The 19,155-nt window shown below is 47.7% G+C and overlaps 1 protein-coding gene across 2 annotated transcripts in view; it reads left to right on the plus strand.

The window, feature by feature from the left end:
• The first annotated feature begins 484 nt into the window (after positions 1-484).
• Positions 485-19,155, plus strand: part of TUBGCP3 (tubulin gamma complex associated protein 3) — a 71,703-nt gene continuing 53,032 nt past the window's right edge. The window contains exons 1-4 of one of the 2 annotated variants that reach the window (XM_021695997.2): positions 485-632; positions 11,250-11,357; positions 14,784-14,851; positions 19,045-19,122. In XM_021695997.2, coding sequence (XP_021551672.1) covers positions 557-632; positions 11,250-11,357; positions 14,784-14,851; positions 19,045-19,122 — 330 coding nt within the window. In that variant the 5' untranslated portion in view covers positions 485-556. The remainder of the gene's footprint in view (positions 633-11,249; positions 11,358-14,783; positions 14,852-19,044; positions 19,123-19,155) is intronic. The other variant, XM_044913501.1, reaches the window with a different exon arrangement.

Here is a 19,155-nt window from a genome sequence, read left to right on the forward strand (position 1 = left end):
GGGGGGGACCTGGTCCGTCCTGACCCTCTGGCGGGGACGTGGTGGGGGGGACCTGGTCCGTCCTGACCCTCTGGCGAGGACGTGGGGGGCGCGTCTGGTCCATCTTGACCCTCTGTCGGGGACGAGGGGCAGACCTGGTCCGTCCTGACCCTCTGGCGGGGACGGGGGGGCGGGGTGTCTGGTCCGTCCTGACCCTCCTGCGGGACGAGTGTGTGTGGGTGGTCTGAGCACCGGGAGCACCGAGAGCTGCTCGAGCAGGGAGCGGCTGGGGCGCCGCTGCCGGAACCCTCCAGGCCTGGCGGCGGAGGTCCGGGGACCGCGCGCAGACGGAGCGGGGAACTCTCAGGCCGGCGCACCCGTGGCCCCAGGCGCCGGAAGAAGCGGAGCACTGTGGGAAGGGCGCGCGGTTTCGGCGGGTTCCGTTAAAATGGCGGCCTCGTCGCCGGCGTTGCCCGCGGGGCCGTAGCCTGTCTGCGGCGTCGGGAAGCTGCGGGGCGTGGGGTGGGCGGGCGAGGGCAGCGGCTCTGCGGGACCCCCTGGGCCGTCCCGGGCGAGGATGGCGACCCCGGACCAGAAGTCGCCGAACGTCCTGCTGCAGAACCTGTGCTGCCGGATCCTGGGCAGGAGCGAAGGTAGCGGGGCTGGGCCGGCGGCTCGGGGCATGTCCGGGAGGCCACCAGTCCGCGTGAGGCCCGGCGGCCTCCGGGGCCGCGGGGGTCGCGGCCCCGGGGCAGGGCGGGCCCACGCTGCGCCGCCCGCCTGCGGAGTGCTGCAGCCCCCGGGGCGGAGGCCGGGCCCTGGTGGGGCTGAGTCACTGCTGCGGCGCGCCGCGGTCTGGGGGCGAAGCCGGGGGCAGGCGGCTCGCAGGCGCGTCCACCTTCCCGAGAGTCAGCGGTAGACAGGGCAGGGCGCGGACAGAGCGGTGGACTGGGCCGGCTCACGCGGCTGTGGCCAAGCTGAGGGTGACGCGGCGGAGGGGTTGCCGGGTGGTGGCGGGCCGCATCATTTCCCTGCCCCTTGGTATATCTAGCGGCTTTGAGTAGGATGCGGAGGGGGAGTATACGCCTGTTAGCCGCCACGCTTTTCTTCTGAGGCCTGAGGGTTGCCCTTTATATAAAGCTGCTCCTGGAGCGTCCGCCCTGCAGATACTGTTTCCCAGCCCCAGCCCTGGACAGTGTGGTCGCGGTGCTTTAAAAAATGGCAGTTTGGCCTCTCTTGGTATTTGTTTTGGCGGGAGAGGTGAGTTGGGGATGCACCGTGGAGGAGTTTTCTGGGTAATTGAAGAAACTGGGTTACTGTTCCTTCTGCACCACAATGTGGCAAAGAAATTGTGCAGTTTTTGCTGGAAGACTCTAAACAAAATTACTTTTAAAATACTGAGACTAAATTTGGATCTTTCATGATTCATGACAGGTACATAATTTATTTGATGTCCTATGGTAAGGGTAAAGGGATAAGGATGGATTTTTTCTGGCATATTAAGTGACACCAACTTCACACAGTTCTTGCGACATTTTATAAAGTTTAACTCTGTCACTTTATTCATGCAGCAAATCTTTGGGCTCGCCACCCCCAGGCATTAAGCTGGGTGCTGGTGATGCAGACATACACAGACAAGTCGTTCCTCAGGGAAATGTGCCTTCTGGTGGAGGAGACATGATAAGATAGGTGAATGTATGTTAGTGGTAAATGCTGTAATGAAAATAGAGTGGGGTCACGGCAGGGGGAGAGGTGAGGGAAGGCCTCTGAGGAGATGTTTGTCCAGAGCTGGATGGAGTGAGGGGGCCCTGGGAGCATCTGGGAAGGGTTCTGGGGAGAGGGACGAGGAGAGCTAAGCTTGTCAGTTATGGCTCACTCCAGCATCAGTGTTTTCATTATACCGGCGGGTCCTCAATTTTCCTCCGGGGACAAACCACACAATCGTCTGTTCCCGTTGTCACAGATGGACTTTGAAGGCCATTTATTGTGAGGTAGCATGACGTTTCTCAATTAAAAAAATGTTTTTTAAAAAAATTGAGGCTCCTTTTGATTGACTGTTTCATCCCTTCCAGGAGATTAAAGCACATTTGGTTAATTCTTTTTTAATGTCATGTCACAACTGGCCTTATACTTTTGTAATATTGCTTTTTCAGTGCTGTGGTATTGAGGAATAATTGACACTTTTTTCTTTTTTTTTTTTTTTTTTTTAATGTAAGCTCTCCGCTGATGTGGGGCTTGAACTCATGACCCTGAGATTGAGAGTTGCATGCTCTATGACTGAGCCAGCCAGGCTCCCCAGTACTTGTTACTTTTGTTTTTTGAGAGGGAGAAAGAGAGAGTGAGCGAGCGAGCGAGCTAGGGGGAGCAGGGGAAGGGGCAAGAGAGAGAGGAAGAGAATCTTAAGCGGGCTCCCTGCTCCTGATGTGGAGCTCCATCCCAGGACCCTGAGATCATGACCTGAGCCCTGAGCTGAAATCAAGAGTTGGACGCTTAACTAACTGAGCCACCCAGGTGCCCCTTGTTAGTTTTAATACGAGTTTCATGTGAATCAGTTTTTCATAAAGTATTTAAAATTTTAATAGTTGGCTTGAAGGGACCCTCAGAAACAAAGCACCTAACTATAATGGTATTTGACATTTTTATAAAGTTAGTATTACCATTATTTCTCAACCTTTCCAGCCTGAGAATTTGCTTGAAATGCATACTGCCAGCCAGTGACTGGAAAATTCTCTCTATATCCCTGCCTCTCTCCCGGAGCACATTTTACTTATTATATCTTTGGATAGTCATTTCTGTCTTTGGAGACAGTGTTCTTGATATTACAGTTTCACCTCTGTCAGGGGCAACTTTCCTTTCCATACTTCGTAATCCTTTTTCTAACAAGAGATAACAAAAACAGGAGCTTTTATTTGGTAAGTATTTCAACATAAATGCTTAGGTATGACGACAGTACATGGTGCATTGAATTAAGATGATCGCCCTGATCTGTAGCAGCGCTGGGAGTGTGTCCTGAGCCGCAGTGCAGAGGAAGGAGTCTCGTCTTGCTGGTTCTTGAACCTCACGTGGTACTGCTGTTGGTGTCATGATTTTCCAAAAACGGTGAGGAACTCTTGATGAAGTTCCCAATAAGTTATGGTCTTCCCTTGATTATATATACTTGGGGAAATCAGTGTATATTAACTAGACATTAAGACTTACGTTAAATGTATGTTGAAATGTGCACTAAATGTCTGTTAACATATTGAAATTTCAGAGTTTTAGGCTTCATTTTAAAGTTGTGCTTAGTGGGCTTACTGTTATTTTAAAATGAATTAATATATAAAAATCTTGGTTTAAATTTCTAATACAGTAAATATTGATAGATTTAACCTATATAAATAAACAAATCCTTTTAAGGATCCTCAATCCTAAGAGTGTAAAGGGGCCCTGAGACCAAACAGTTTGAGAACCAGAGATCTAGAGCAATGTTTTTTGTTTTTGTTTTTGTCCTGGAGCGTTGCTTTTCATTCAGCTGGAGCCATGCATTGGATCCCCTGTGGTCGGGGAGAACCAGATAGCAGGGTGGCGGTGGGCGTCACTGGTGGCCCAGCAGCGGATCTGTTGTGTCTGTGGTGTATCTTACTGTGTGTAAGTCTTCGCACCTTGTCACTTTGTATTGTTCACATGGGATGCTTACTCAGAATGAATCTTGTGGGCCCCGTCTGCAGAGATTCTGATTCTGTAGGGGTCGGTGGGAGCTTGGTACTTGCCACACTGGCATGCTGTCCCTGTGACCCGCATCTGGAGGGACGCGGCCTGGCTGGCTCCGGAGCTCCACTCCCCTGTGCTTTCGCTGGCGCGTCGTCCCGGCCTGGAGGACAGCTGCGCTGTCTGCATGAGAAGGAGCAGCGAGGCACAGACGCCGGCCTCACCAGTCAGTTCACTGTCTGTCCCCGGCCACCTCGGGACGCCCTTGAGAGCTCACAGCTGCAGCGTTTGCACTCCCCTGAGCCGCGAGGCTTTCGTGCATCTCTGCGTTTGGTTTTCTTTGATCTGAGTGTGCGTGGAACCTTTTTGGGGTATAAAAGGCAGCGGTCGTTTAAAAACTCTTGGTCCCACATCTAAGTGCTCTTGGAGCCTTCGCGATTGAGACCATGCAGTCCCAGTGCATTTCTTGCCCTGGTGTCGTACCTCTTCCAGGCCCTCATCTGCACTGCTGCCAGACGGTCCTTTCTGGAGACGAAATCTCATCACACCAGGTGAAGAGAATTCATTTGTTTCCTACGTGTAATCTACAAGATGAAGACCAAATTATCTTGCTGAGAAGTTAAAAGCTGGGTGCTTTGTTGTGTTACGGTTTTAATGGCTGTGGTAGACATAACATGCATTGAAATGACATTTTCAGATTAATAATAATAATAAAAATAGCTAACATTTTCCAAGTACTTGCCAGACACTGTGCTTGCACCGTGAGCTAGTGGATTTAGCTCCCGGTGATGCTGGAAGGTTGGAGAACTTACTGCCCTCACCTTGTAGCTGAGGAGACAGATGTGCAGAGAGTACGTAGTTTGCTCGCTGTCACTGAGCTAGTGAATTGCAGGGCCGAGATAGGAACCCACATCTCTGGTTCCAGAACCTGATGTCTTGAATTAATTCCTTCCTGTTCTGTGTAGCATCTGCCACCTTACTTCCCTGTGTGCTGAGTGGAGGCAGCACAGTGCTAGTCCTGCCCGTGGTGCGGCCTCTCGCCTCCGTCCTCACCTGGTTGTTCTGAACACCTGCTTGTTTCAGAGTGTGTGTGTGTGCGCGCGCGCGATTGGCACAGTGTCTGCTCTCTGGTACTCGTCTGATGCTGTGTCCTTGAATCCGCTGGTGCCCGGTTCTCCTTGGAGAGATCTTAGAGGCAGCAGAGCACTGGCTTCCCTTCCGGGCTCTGGACACATACGGCAGGTTGGAGGTGGGGACAGAATGCGTTCCTCGGGTGTTTTGTGGTAAAAAAAAAAAAAAAAAAAAAAAAAGGGGGAAAACCCTTTTTTTTTTTTTTTAAGATTTTTATTTATTTATTTAACAGAGAGACACAGTGAGAGAGGGAACACAAGCAGGGGGAGTGGGAGAGGGAGAAGCAGGCTTCCCGTGGAGCAGGAGCCCGATGTGGGGCTCAATCCCAGGACCCCGGGATCATGACCTGAGCCGAAGGCAGGCGCTTAATGACTGAGCCACCCAGGTGCCCTGAATACTCTTTTTTTAAATCTTGGACTGAGCCAGTCATTAAAGAGCTACAGCCTGGAACTCCTCACCTGGGTGTCAACGGAATGACTTTAGCTTTTATGATTTGGATTTTAGGACCCATTGGCGTTGGCGTCCTTTGAGAAACAGTACGCAGTAGCGCTGTGCATCTCCTCGTGTCCTTTCACGTGGCAGGCTCCTCCCTGTCAGAGGGCAGCTTCCTCAGAGAGGCCTTCCCTAAGCAGCCCATTTCACGAGGTCCTCCCTGTCATTTGCCGTCGTGGCATCCTGCTCGTTTTCTGAGCAGCTCTGACCACAGACTAATCACCTTGTGCGTTACTGGCCTCATTTTTCGGATTCTCACTAAGACTGCCTTGTTAACCACTATGCTCTGTTCTGCTCTTAGGGCCCATGGTGTTTAGCACAGAGTAGCTGCTTAGGAATTATTCTTCCAATTACTGATTGAGCTTAGCTGTACTCTAGAAAGGGAATAGGATTTGGGGAGTATTAAACTAGAAATTTGTAGTCAGCATTGTTTGATATTTCGCATTTTAATCTTCGATGGTTAGGCTCACTAAACAGAGAAAAATTGCCACTGTGAATTTAATAGTCCGTATTCTTTGCAACTACCCCTGCAACTTAGGTATGTTTTATTTTAAAATAGCAGATGGATTTTCAAATATTTGATATCAGCAAGAAAGATAGCAAACTTGGTTGGCAAGGAGATGGGGAAATGGAAGGCGGCCGATGAGGCCGAGGTGAGATGCTGCACGGGACCACAGGTGCCTTGTGCAGAGACCGGGGCGGGGGGGTGGGTGGGGGGAGAGGGAGAGCGTGCTTCTGGTGTGGAGGAGGTTTGAGTGTTAGAAAAGTCAAAACTTGATGAAACTTTTGGAGCAGAGATAGTAGTCTGATGTACTTGAATAGGTTGTTAGTAAACTAGTTTTTGTAGAACTCAGGATCATGGGAATCTAAAAGTATTTTTTAAGTAGAATAATTTTACAGGTACCCCTTTGTAAGCAAGTAGTTTCCACTGCCACATATTTTTTTCTTTAAGCAGTCTCCATGACCAGTGTGGAGCCCAATGTGGGGCTCTAACTCACAACCCAGAGATCAAGAGTTGGACGCATAACCAACTGAGCCACCCAGGCACCCCAATGCCACTTTTAATATGTATTTATAAAATTAATATTTACCCCATAGAAACCTTTAAAAGTATGAAAAAGTATGAGGAAGAAAATTAAAACTACTCACTAATGTTAGGATTCCACAGAAACACTCTGATTATTTCTTTTTGCTTTTGGTTTCTTTTGCTTTTTCCCCCCTTTGTATTCACCAAGTCCTGAACACATTCTGTGCTATTTGCTTGCCCTGCATGCGTGTGTGTTTGGGTGTGCTTGAGATAGGAAGGCCGTGTGAGGAGGTGACATTTAATGGAGAACCAAGTGACGTAGTGGAGGAGTCCTGGGAAGATGTGGGAGAAGACGGTCAAGGTCTGAGCTGGAAGCAGGTGTCGTGTGCTCAAGGATTGGCAAGACCGCAAAGCATGGCCAGCGCGTAGCCAGAGCAGCTGGGAGGTGAGAGGCAGGACGTGCCTTAGTGAAGTGGCAAGGGACCAGGTCGGGTAGGCTGTCCTGGTGAGTTTGGATTTTATTCTGTGTGTGTTCGGAGGGTTCAGGCAGAGCGATGATATTATTTATGTTTTAAAAAGATCACTCTGACTTGGATAATTTCGGGGGGCCAAAGTGGGAACTGGGTGACCAAGCTAGCGAGGAGACTCCTTGCAGGTGGATGGCAGCTGTGGAGTAAATACCTACAAGTGGGATTGCTAGGCAGCAGGGAAAGCGTATGCTTCGCTTTTAAAGAAACTCTCCCTGGCCAGTGTGTGAGAAGAGCTCCAGAGCTCAGAGAGCTCCCCGCCTGGGTGGGGGCCATCTGTTTTTATGGCAGCAGTTCAATAGAGGAATAATGGCGTCTCGTTGTGGTTTTAAATGGTGTTTCCCTGATGAGGAATTTCATTGAGCATCTTGTCATGTGTTTCTTTGCTGTTCATCTTTGGTGAATTGTCTGTTGAAGACTTTTGGATTTTTTTGGGGGGGTGGATTTTTTGGATTTTCCCCCCTTTACTGCGTTTTGAGAGTTCTCTCTATTTATCTGATTCAAGTCCTTTGTTGTGTTTTGCAGATGTTTTCTCAGTATTTTCATTCTCTTAACAGTGTCCTTTGCAGAGCAGAAGTTTAATCTTGGATGGACTCCAGTGTGTCACATTTTTTAATGGTTCAGGATTTTGGTATTTTACGTAAAAACTCTTTGTCTAACTCCAAGTCAAAAAGATTTCTTTGTGAAGACTACTTCTTCTCTTGTTTTTTCTCCCCCCCAAGAGTGTTGTAGGCTTATGTTTTATGTTTACTGTGACATATTTGAATTAACTTTTATATATGTTATACGATGTGGGCTGAGATTCTTTTTTGAATTTACCAAAGAAACTGTTTTCCCCCCACATTTAAGTTGCTTTATTCTTTAAAGTTTTTAAAACAGAGCTTTAAAGATTTTATTTATTTATTTGAGAGAGAGAGAGAGAGAGAGAGAGAGAGAGAGACAGCATGAGAGGGGTTAGGGTCAGAGGGAGAAGCAGGCTCCCTGCCGAGCAGGTAGCCCGATGCGGGACTCGATCCAGGGACTCCAGGATCATGACCTGAGCCGAAGGCAGTCGCTTAACCAACTGAGCCACCCAGGCGCCCCTAAAACAGAGCTTTGAAAATATAATTTTAAAAAAAGATTTTATATATTTACTTAAGAGTGAGCTGTGGGGGGTGCCAGTGCAGAGGGAGAAGGAGAGAGAGAATCTCAAGCAGACTCTGTGCTGAATGTGAACGCGCCTCGGGGCTTGATCTCACGACCCTGAGTTCATGACCTGAGCCGAAATTAAGAGTCAGCTGCTTAACTGACTGAGCCACCCAGGCATCCCTGAAGATATTGATACCATGGCCCCATTCCAGATCAACAAATCATGATTGGTGAAAGATGGGGTTTAGAATCAGTATGCTTTATTTCAGAATGAGTACAGATTTACAGGAAAATTGCGACTATCATACAGAGTCCCCTTATATTCCACACCTTTCCCTTTATTAGCGTCTTACATTAGTATGGTATGATTCTTCCAGTGAGTGAATCTAAGGATGCATTCGCTACATACTTTCCTCAGATTTTCTCACTTGTTGCCTGATGTCCCTTTACTCCTGTACGGTTCTTTCAAGGGTACCATGTTACCTTTAGCTGTCATGTCTCCTTGGGCTCCTGTTGGCTCTGATAGTTTCTCAGACTTTAAAAAATTATCATTTTTTTGATGACCTTGACAGTTTTTAGGATTAAAAGTTATTTTACAGAATGTCTCAGTAGGGATTTAGCTGGTGTTTTTTTTCCTCGTGATTAGACTGTGGTTCTCTCTGTTTGGGAGGAAGGCCCCAGAGGCAGAGTGCCCTTCTCATCACCTAGTATCCAGGGTGTATCCTGTTAAGTCGCTCATCACAGTGGCCACTGTGGTCTTGACCTTGATCACTTGGCTGAGGTGTGTTTGTCAGATGTCTCTTCTGCCTGGTGCTCTTCCCCATTTCCACGCTCTCCTCTCAAATGGGAAGACACCGAGCAGCCCACACTTACAGGCTGGGTGTTTCGGCATACCAGCTCCTTGAAGAGGGGCTATCTACAGAAGTTATTTAGCCTTCATTTTCAAAAGTTTCTATGGGGTCAGTGGCAATATCACCTCTTTGATTCCTAAATTTGTGTCTGTCTTTTCTTGGTCACAAATTTATGTTTCTCAATTCCATGGGTTTTTTTGTTTTGTTTTTTTAAGAACCAGCTTTTGGTTTCACTGATTTTGTTTTTCGTATTTCTGTTTTAAGTTTCATTGATTTTTGCTTTTGTCTTTATTTCCTAATGGTCTGAGTTTGCTTTTCTTTTTCTAGATTTTATTCTGTGAGCTGATATTATTGACTTGAGAACCATCTTCCTTTTTTTTTTTTTTTTTTTAAATTTATTTATTTGACACAGAGAGACACAGCGAGAGAGGGAACACAAGCAGGGGGAGTGGGAGAGGGAGAAGCAGGCTTCCCGCGGAGCAGGGAGCCCGATGCGGGGCTCGATCCCAGAACCCTGGGATCATGACCTGAGCCGAAGGCAGACGCTTAATGACTGAGCCACCCAGGCACCCCTCATCTTCCTTTTTAATAAAAGCATTTTATACTCTACATTTTTTCCTAAACACTGCTTCTGCTGCGTCTCAATATTTTAGTGTGTTGTATTTTCATTTTCATTCAGTTCAAGATTTTCTTTTTTTTTTTTTTTTAAAGATTTTATTTATTTATTTGACAGAGAGACACAGCGAGAGAGGGAACACAAGCAGGGGGATTGGGAGAAGGAGAAGCAGGCTTCCCGCTGAGCAGGGAGCCCGATGCGGGGCTCGATCCCAGGACTCTGGGATCGTGACTCGAGCTGAAGGCAGGCACTTAATGACTGAGCCACCCAGGCGCCCCTGTTCAAGATATTTTCTGATTTTCTTTGAGACTTTGTCTGGCCATTGTGTTATATAGTATTATGTTGATTGCCCTCCGGATGGTTGAGGATTTTTCAGATACCATTTTATTACTGATTTCAGGTTTAATTCTGTTATTGGTAGAGAGCATACTTCGAATAATTTTAGTTATTTTGTATTTGATGAAGTTTGTTTTGTGACCCCCAGTGTAGTCTGTCCTGGTGAGTGTTCCATGTGTATTTGAAAAAAATGTGCATTCTTTAGTTGGTGAGCAGACGTTCTGTAAGCATCACTTAGGCTTGGCTAGGCTTGGCTTGTTGTTGGGGTGCTCAGGTCTGCATCCTGGCTCATTTTCTCTTCGGTTATTTTTCCGATGACCGGGAAAGGCACTTCTGCCCATGGTGCCTGTGGGACTGTGGGGATTTCGTCTTGTTCATGGTTTTTGCCTGGTGTAGGTTGGGGTGCACCCTGCGGGGTGATTGTGCCTCAGTGGGAAGGTAGGGGGTGTTGCTAATGTTACCGTGTAGGGATATTGACTCCCAGTGTCTGGGAAGAAGGGCTGGGATCCGTAAGTTCAGTCTGCTGCTTTTACTTCGTGTCCTTTGCTGTCCTAGTGTCCCAGCCAGACCCTCTATGATTTGCCTGGGTGAGGTCCTCCGTGGTTGTCTGGGTTGAATGGGAAGGGGTAGAGGACCCAGGAGTCTGTTTTCCAGCCAGACTTCCCACCAGTCCTCTTCTGCCCCAGTTCATTCACGTCTCCTGAGCTGTGGAGTTCCCTCTTCTCCGGAGCCTCCCTGGGCTTCTGCAGAGGGAACTGAGTTTCTTGTTGGTATTTGTGTTGTGTGCCCCTTCCCCCCTCCCAAGCGGACATTGAACTTCAAGTCTCACTGTCCTGAACCAGTTCCCACCAATCCATTTGCCTTCCAGCTTCTCACACTGGTTGACTTCTCTTTGGTGTGGTTTCTGCCTTGTTTTCTTTGCCCTTGTGGGTTTCTGCTTTTGTAAAAACAAACACAAAATTCTTTATTCTCAGTTTAGTGGGGTTGTTGAAGGGAGTGGAGGCAGACATCTGTGTTTAAGCCATCCTCTCGATCTGAGGTGCAAACATGGTCCGTTAAGTTAGTTGGCTCACTTTGATTCTCAATACCCTCTTTGGTTTTCCATTTTTGTGGACGCCAGTCAGCCTTGGAGCTTCTTGGGAGTTCTCTGGAACGGGTCTACTTCTTACGGACTGTGTTCGGGCTGTGACTTTCCCTGCTCCTTTTTTTATGATTATGAGCCCATCTCATTGTCTGTCTCCTAGGATTCTTCAGACTGCAGGCCTGTTACTGTCTCCCTTTCTTGTTTTATGGAACTGTATTTTATTCATTCATTTGCTTTGGTTTCTTAATAGCTCCTCTGTCCCCTTAGTTGAAACCTTAGGAAGGTGGGAGGTAGATAGATGTGCCCAGCCCACTGTCTCCCCCTGGAAACACGAGGTGATCAGAACTTACCCTGACTGGCAGTAATTTGCATCCTTGTGTTCACCTTGCAGCTGACGTAGCCCAGCAGTTCCAGTATGCTGTGCGAGTTATTGGCAGCAACTTCGCCCCAACTGTTGAAAGAGACGAATTTCTTGTAGCTGAAAAAATCAAGAAAGAACGTACGTATTTTTCTTTGGTGTATGGTGTGTGGGATTCTTGAACTTGTGTACGTGTATATACATACACACATATGTACACGTGTGGTCCCAGGCACAGTGTAATTACAGGTGCTGCTACGTGTATATAAAAACATATATTAAAAATATGGACAACTTAACTGTGTCTTTTATTAGAATATAGTGCAAGAGGCTTGTTTTATTTTTTATTTTTTTCAAAGATTTATTTATTTATTTGAGGTAGAGAGCATGAGGGGAGGGCCAGAGGGAGAGGGAGAGAAGCAGGCTCCCTGCAGAGCACGGAGCCTGACCTGGGGCTCGATCCCACCACCCTGAGATCATGACCTGAGCAGAAATCAAGAGTCGGACGCCTCACCGGCGGAGCCACCCAGGCGCCCCGAGGCTTGTTTTAAATACCCTGTAACAGCATAATGTGAGAGTGAGGGACGTGAAGGGCTTAGGTGATCTCCTGTGCGCCATGTGGTTTGCAGTATTTATTATGCACGTTTTGACCAGATAGTGTAGACCATTCTCTTGGCAGTAAGCAGCTCAGTATTACTTCTATTGATTGTCAGCATCCAGACTTCTAGTACTTTAGCACTTGTGAACGTTGTCATTCTCAGCTGATACAGAAAGCTCTTCCTTCATTAGCGTGGGGTTGCCGATGTGTTTGTTCTCTGATGGCGTGAGGTGGGGCTCTGCTGCCTCCCTGTACTCGGGACTGTCGGAGGGAGGGAGGCTTTGCACAGAAGGATCCATGTAGGAAAGTTCGTCCCGTGCCAGTCGGAGGGTGGTTTTTCTCCAGAGGCCTGCTCCTCACAGCTCTCCGGGCTGTCCTCGCCCCGCTTCGGCTGCCAGCAGAGCAAGCCTTGCCACGAGGGTCCGTGCGCTCTCCCTGCTAAGGCCTGGCTGTTAACTGCCCAGACAAGATGGGCTTCGGCCTGGCCTGTGACTGTGTCGGCCAACCCGTGATGACGCCTTCCAGGACTTCCCTTCTTCCCTTCTTCGCGGCATAGCCTCCAGCCCCCCGCTGGTGCGTCCTTCACTGCGTCTGGCCAGCGGTCTGTGCGCGCCCTACGGCGAGCCGCGCAGCCCGGCTGGAGGGGAGGCGGCCCGGCTGGCCTGGCGGTGGCGCTCGACTGCCTCACTGTGGCGCGGCTCGCCTGGGCTCCGTCGGGCCTGTGAGCGGTCAGCCCTGAATGACCCGTCCGTTGGTGTTCCTGAGCGTGGTGTGTTATTTATGGGAGGGCCACGGATGGAGTATTTATCCTGCTATTAACCTCTGACATCTTATTTTTATTTACATTTCTTGTCTATAGAACTGAACGTAATTACGAACATGACTCTTCTTGAACCCTGATGACTGTCACATCTTAGATTATTTTTGTATTTCAGACTTCAGAGTATCTTACATTTTGGATTATTAGTGACAACTCCATGTGTGAGGTACTATATTAACAGACCATTCCCTTTGCAAATTTACATCTTGAGGCCGCCTGGTGAGCATATTACGCATACGTGTAGTAGTTAAAAATAGTTTGTCACGGGCATTAAGGAGGGCACGTGATGCGATGAGCACTGGGTGTTGTACGCAACCGATGAATATTGAACACTACGTCCGAGACTAATGTACTACTTGCTGGCTAATTGAATTTAAATAAAGAAAACAGTTTGTCTAAACTCAGAGTCACAGGACTGGCAGTGACCTTGTTGGAGTGGTTATTGCAAGGAAGTCTTGGGATTTCCTTTAAGAAGAAAGCTTTAGCCATGCATAGTTGATGTGGGTGTATCTTCTGCGTTTTTAAGGAGGCTTGCTGTGTATTGACACAGCGCGCTCTTCTGCCTCTTCCCACCAGGTGTCCATCGCTTCTGTTGGGCGCCCCTCGCTGTCAGCACCCCCTCGTAGTCCCCGGCTCTGCGGTGGCTCAGCTGCTGTCTGTGGAGTGTTACTGATGGTCCTCTCATGTAACGGTCTCCCCTGACTTACCGTATTTCATTAATTCTTAGATGCAATTTTTACATTTTAATATTTTTGATATTTGATTACAGGCTTTGGTAGATTAGTTGTTGAATAACAAATAATTTTCCATTTTATATGGCTGACTTAAAATATAAAATGCTAGTATGTTTTATACTGAAACAAATTACAAAACTCATCATGTGTGGCAAAATTTAACACCTAATGATTTCTTAATTTTTCACATTAGTGAGTGGGGTACAAAGATTTGTTTTGCAATCTGATAGATAAAACATCACTTTCTGGTGAATATTCTGTTTATTTTTATTTGTATTATTTACTGTTTTATTGTCCCATGATTATTTTGCATGTATGAATTAGTGTCGGTCTCATTCTATAGAAAGAACATCTCTTGCTTAACTTGATGATTGTATTTATTTGGAGTATTTTTATATGTTTTAAAAGGAAATAAGTTATATTAGATTTTAATTGCATTAGTTTGGTTGAATGCATTTTGTAAGAATACATTTTTAAAGATTGCTTTACCTTTCTGCATAGGATGACTTGATAGTGCAGATGTGATTGGGATGATGAAACTTCTGGTATGTGGTTCATAAGATCAGAACATGATACCAAGACCAGTTCCTAGCTGATGTATATGGAAAAGTATTGGCCATCAAGCCAGTTACTGTCTTTCTGCAAACCAGTTGGAGCATTTAGAGCTAAGTGAACTTGGCTGATGACATCTTAAGAAAGCAGTCCTGCTGCTGTCAGCTAGATGGTGAAGGTGGTGCCTCTTCTTCCGGAGCAGGGGTGGCTGGGTTCCTGTGAGAGGCACACGTGCACAGCTGGTGCGTGGGGTCTCCTCCCTCAGGGCCCGGGCCCAGTGTGTAGCCTCATCCCTCATGGAACGGATCAGAGCATGGGCTCCTCGTGTGTTACTGTGGCTTTCGGGAAACTAGTAAGTTATGGGGCAGGCGTCTGAAGACGTTTACTAGTATTTGCTATCCATGTTCATAGAAATGCTTACATGTGGTTCCAAGTCAGGCTGTCATGAACGATAAAGGTTTTGGTTATTGCCCTTTGAATTTACCATTCCCACGGTATTTTTACTTTACATCTCTCCTTCCAGGCAGTCATTAATGAGTTAAACTGGTTGTAGTGGGCCTCACTGGACTGCTTATTCATATTTGTAGATAGAATCTAAAAGGTCCCATCATTTCTATTGCTTTGGCTAACTTTCTCATAAACTTTGATTCCAGCCTCATATTGTCCATATTTTACAAATGTCAGATTAAAGGCATTGGCCAAATTCGTAGAGCTGAAGTGTCATTTGTTGGTGAGTTATTTCCATTCGTAAGCTCAGGATTCTTTTCAGACGTCGGTTATCTGTTACCGTGGGTGGAACAGGATCATAAAAGGGATTTTGGTGTACATGGTTAACACGCCCCTTTCCTCTTCTGACTTTTCAGTCGTACGGCAAAGACGAGAAGCGGACGCCGCCTTGTTTTCGGAACTGCACAGAAAGCTGCGCTCACAGGTACCACGTGTCCCACAGGGCATGGGACGTCACACCCCTCTGGGGACTTGTGCTGTCACATCTCACTGTTCTGCCTTGGGTAATGGGTCTTAATTGTAGATTGTGCTTGCTTTCTAAGAGCTCGTCAGTATTAAAAGTCAGTTTTAGCTGGATTTAATGCCACCTTGCTTATAAAGACGAAGGAAGCCACATGGGGAAAGTCATCGGAATTACACACAGCTGAGTTTATGGTACAGAAGGCTTCCTGTCCTCACGGGGAGGAAGCACGCTGGTGGGAGTCCTGACTGCACGGAACAGCGAGAGCTTGTCTTCGAGATACGCGTTAGTGTTCTGATATCAGGCCCTGATCGGTGCTGTTAAAGTGAATAAATGAAAAAAGATTTTGATTTTGAACATTTTGTGATTGGATGTTGATAACTTGCACACAAGTGGTTTGTGTTTTTTTTAAACTTTTTTTTTTTTTTTTTTAAATAGAAGACTCTGCCCTCCTGTACCCGAATAAACTAACTGAGTCATAGGTTGAGAGTTTTGTGATTCTGACAGGACAGGAGCATAGTTCATCTAGCTGTCTCCCCCTGTCATAGAGAAGAGAAATCCACAGAAGTTTCATGCTTTGTTCATCGAGTGCACTGGTTTTTACTGAGTTGTGCCTAAAGCTGTTAGTAATTAAACTCTTTAAGTCTTTCTCTTTATTTCTAATTTAAAATGGTTGTTTTCCAAAATTTTGTTTGGAACACTGAATGCTTATTCCTAAACAGTGTTTTAGACAGCCAGCTTCCTAGCGCTGACCCCCAAAACCAGCTTGGCTCATTGCGTGGCTGAAGCAGCATGAACAATATTAGGACACAATAGCATAACACTAGTAATTAAACTAATTAGAAAAACGTGCAGAGTAACAGCCATCTTTTTAAAAATTTTTTTTTAAAGATTTTATTTATTTGAGAGAGAATGAGAGCGAGAGAGAGAGAGCATGAGAGGGGGAGGGTTAGAGGGAGAAGCAGACTCCCCGCTGAGTGGGGAGCCCGATGCGGGACTCGATCTCGGGACCCCAGGATCATGACCTGAGCCAAAGGCAGTCGCCCAGCCCACCGAGCCACCCAGGCGCCCCCAGCCATCCCATCGTTTTGCTAAAACACGTGGTTCCTGGTTTTGATGTTTTATCTTCTCACTGAGGGCCTTCTCGGCTGTGCATCCTGTGAGGCATGGGCAGGACTTGGGAGGTGGAGAGAGTGATGTTGGGGAAGGGGACCTGGAATTCCTGGGCGGCGGTCTGGACTGTGGCTGACAGAGCTAGAGAGAGGAGGATGGTGGGGGGAGGCCAGCAGGGGCATTGTGGTGCAGGCCAGGAGAAAGGGGCAGGTGGTGAGGGGTGGCGCCGGGGTGTGGAGGGTCACGGGGGCCGGTGGCTGGCCGGCCTGCGCAGGAGGTGACCGTGGTCGGGAGGGTTTGAATACTGGAGGAGGCTCTGTGTCACCGGCATGGGTTAGTAACTGCTTTACGAAGCTGCTTGTTCTGATGGTCCTCCAGCTCTGGTGCCCGGTGCGCTTGAGGTTTTATGTCGGAATCAGGGCTCTTGAGATTTCAGAATCTAAGATAACAGGGTCTGAAGTGGTTTAGAAGCATCTAAAACACCTGTATGCTGGAGTTGTTTGCCCTGGTTGCCCAGCAGACCTCCCCCCACCCTTCCGTGCCCGGCTCTGGACTGTGGGGGGCTGCCCCTGCTTGGCTTCACCTGGAGCTGACAGGGTGCACGGGCAGCGAGGCCGAGCTGCTCCACCCCTTCTGCCAGGCAGCGGCTTGGGGCTGGCTCCACGGTGCCCCTGGGCTGTGCGGACAGCCCCCACCCCCCCATGCCCTGCTGTCTGGCTCTGGGGAGCCATGTCCTCCCCAGGCCCTCAGGCTCCTTGCTGGTCACCGACCTCTGCACGGTCCCCACATCGCACGCTCTTCGGGCTGTTCTTCTCTTAACAGAAATGGTGCCTCCTCCTTTACAGATGCCATTTGCTGGGGTTTTGGTGCACAGTTTTATTCGCTTTTCCAATTTCCTCTGCTCTCCACCCTGTATGTTGTCATTATTTTTTTAAGCCAGAGCTGTGGGTCTAACGCGGGACTCCCGCTGCGCTGGTAACACTTGCGCTGTCTCCCGAGGCCCGCGGGCATCCGTACCTGCTCTCCCCCGGGGCCCGGTGGCTCGGTGCCCTGGGACCTGGAAGGAGCACTTCTGTATTTTCTCGTCTCATACCCCAGGCGGCCGTTCACAGCCGTGCTCTTTCCTCTGTGTTTTCCTCTTTGGTGAGTGATGACATCGTCTGTTGCCCGGAGTTAGAAACCTGGGTGTCACATTGAGGCCGCCTCTCTCCCCACGGCCGCTGTGTCCCCAAGTCTTGTTAAATGTTCCCCTCAGGCCTGCCTCTCATCTGTCCCCTTTGGAGTCAGGCAGACCTTGGCTCTGTGATGTAGGTAGGTGATTAAGGTTTTCACCTTTGCTTCTGTCATTTGCGGAGCGAAGAGACTAAAGCCTGTGTCCCCGCGTGGTTGTGCCGATGGCCGGAGGTGACGTGTGGAGGACGTCCCCCGCAGGCCTCCTGTATGTGGCAGTGTGCTGTTAGCTGATTGCCCCCGACCCTTCCAGGAGATGGGGTCTGATGAGGAGCGGCCCTTTGGAGGCGGGCGGGTAGGCCCCAAGGGTCCCTGAGCCCTGGGAGCCCGGGGCCTGCCCGCAGGGGGCTGTGAAGGTTGGGTGCATGCTGGGTCACCGAGTGCCCACCTCGCCCTAGGCTGTGTCCTCCCAAATGACTGCAGTTTCCTGTGCATCTCGTTTTGTCTCCAATGCCTCTGGGGACTGTTAGCAGGTAGAGTCAGGCCTTCAGAGGCTTCCTGCTGTCCCATTTCTCGGTCCCACACAGGAGACCCCTTTGTCTGATGGTTCATTCCATTTTCAGCGTCCATGTTCCTGCCTGGCTTTAGCCGGGTTTATCTGTCTTCAGTTACCCGAGAAAGCCATGCCTGCTCCCTCCTCTGCATGTGCATCACCCATTCTTCTAGGAGACCCTGTCCTCTCTGGGGGTCCTTTCACAAGTGATGGGCCACTTCCGTGACCCCCCAGCCCCCATGTCTGAGATGTCACGTATCCACCAAAGTGTATCTGCTCATCTGTCTCTTTGCCACCAGAGTGAGGACTCTGTCAGGGCTGGTGAGTTTATTATTTCTGGAAAATCACGTGTAAATCAGCTTTTTAAGTTAGACCATGAGTTAAATACCTGAGATGAGCTTTTTCTTTAAAAAAAACTTTCAAGGCATATTTTATATAATGAAGAACCTTGTGTAAGGTAAATAACCTTCCCATAGTTTTCTAAATAAAGGTATTTATGTATTCTAGCTTGTGCATCCAAAAGGTAAGGCCATATGAATAGAGTAGAAATGCTCTGTAAATTTGGGAGAAAGTGTATTGAGGGTGGGCTGCTGTTAATGGTTGTGAATCAGGCTGGAGTGATAGACAAATGGAAGTTAATGAAATCCATATGACAACCTTACATAGAAACCGGGGGCGTTTACTAGTTCTGGCAACTCTTACTTCAGAACTTTGAGTTTAGGTATTTGTGACGCTGAGACTTACGTTGTGTGCTTTAGAATTCCTTTTTTTTTCCTTTCTATAATGCTCTTTTATGGCCTAAATGGCACTTTGATAAAGGGGGGGGAAGAGCATTCACCTGTTTTATGATGGCATTTTTCTTATAATCGCTAAGGAGGGCACGTACTGCATGGAGTACGAAAACAATGAAGCGTGGATCACTACATCAAAAACTAATGATGTATTGTATGGTGACTAATAACATAATAAAATAAAATTAAAAAAATAATCACTATGTTTAGGAAGTTGGTTATTCTAAGAATTACTTTAAGCGGGACTTGCTGTTATTCCGGAATCTGAAATAGGGTAATTCAAAAACATGTTCTCATTAGGGACTTTGCAGTTAGTTTTCAGGGGGTAATGATCTACTGAGATGTTATTTCCAGACTTCTAATGGGTAGTGCTGTTTGCAATACCTGAAAAATGAGCACACTTAGAATTGTTACCATGTGAATTTTAAAAATTGCGTTTCTATTTTGGAAATAAGGATAATTTAGGAGAAAGGTAGATAAAACTGGAGAGTAGTGCAAACTTGTTCTTTTAATGTTTTCTTTTTAAACAGGGAGTTTTGAAAAATAAATGGTCAATTCTCTACCTCTTGCTAAGCCTTAGTGAAGATCCACGCAAGCAGCCGAACAAGGTGAGAGGCTCTGTTTGAGCAGCTTAGTGCCTT

Source organism: Neomonachus schauinslandi, chromosome 3, assembly GCF_002201575.2.
Source record: "Neomonachus schauinslandi chromosome 3, ASM220157v2, whole genome shotgun sequence".
In the NCBI taxonomy this organism is placed as follows: Eukaryota; Metazoa; Chordata; class Mammalia; order Carnivora; family Phocidae; genus Neomonachus; species Neomonachus schauinslandi.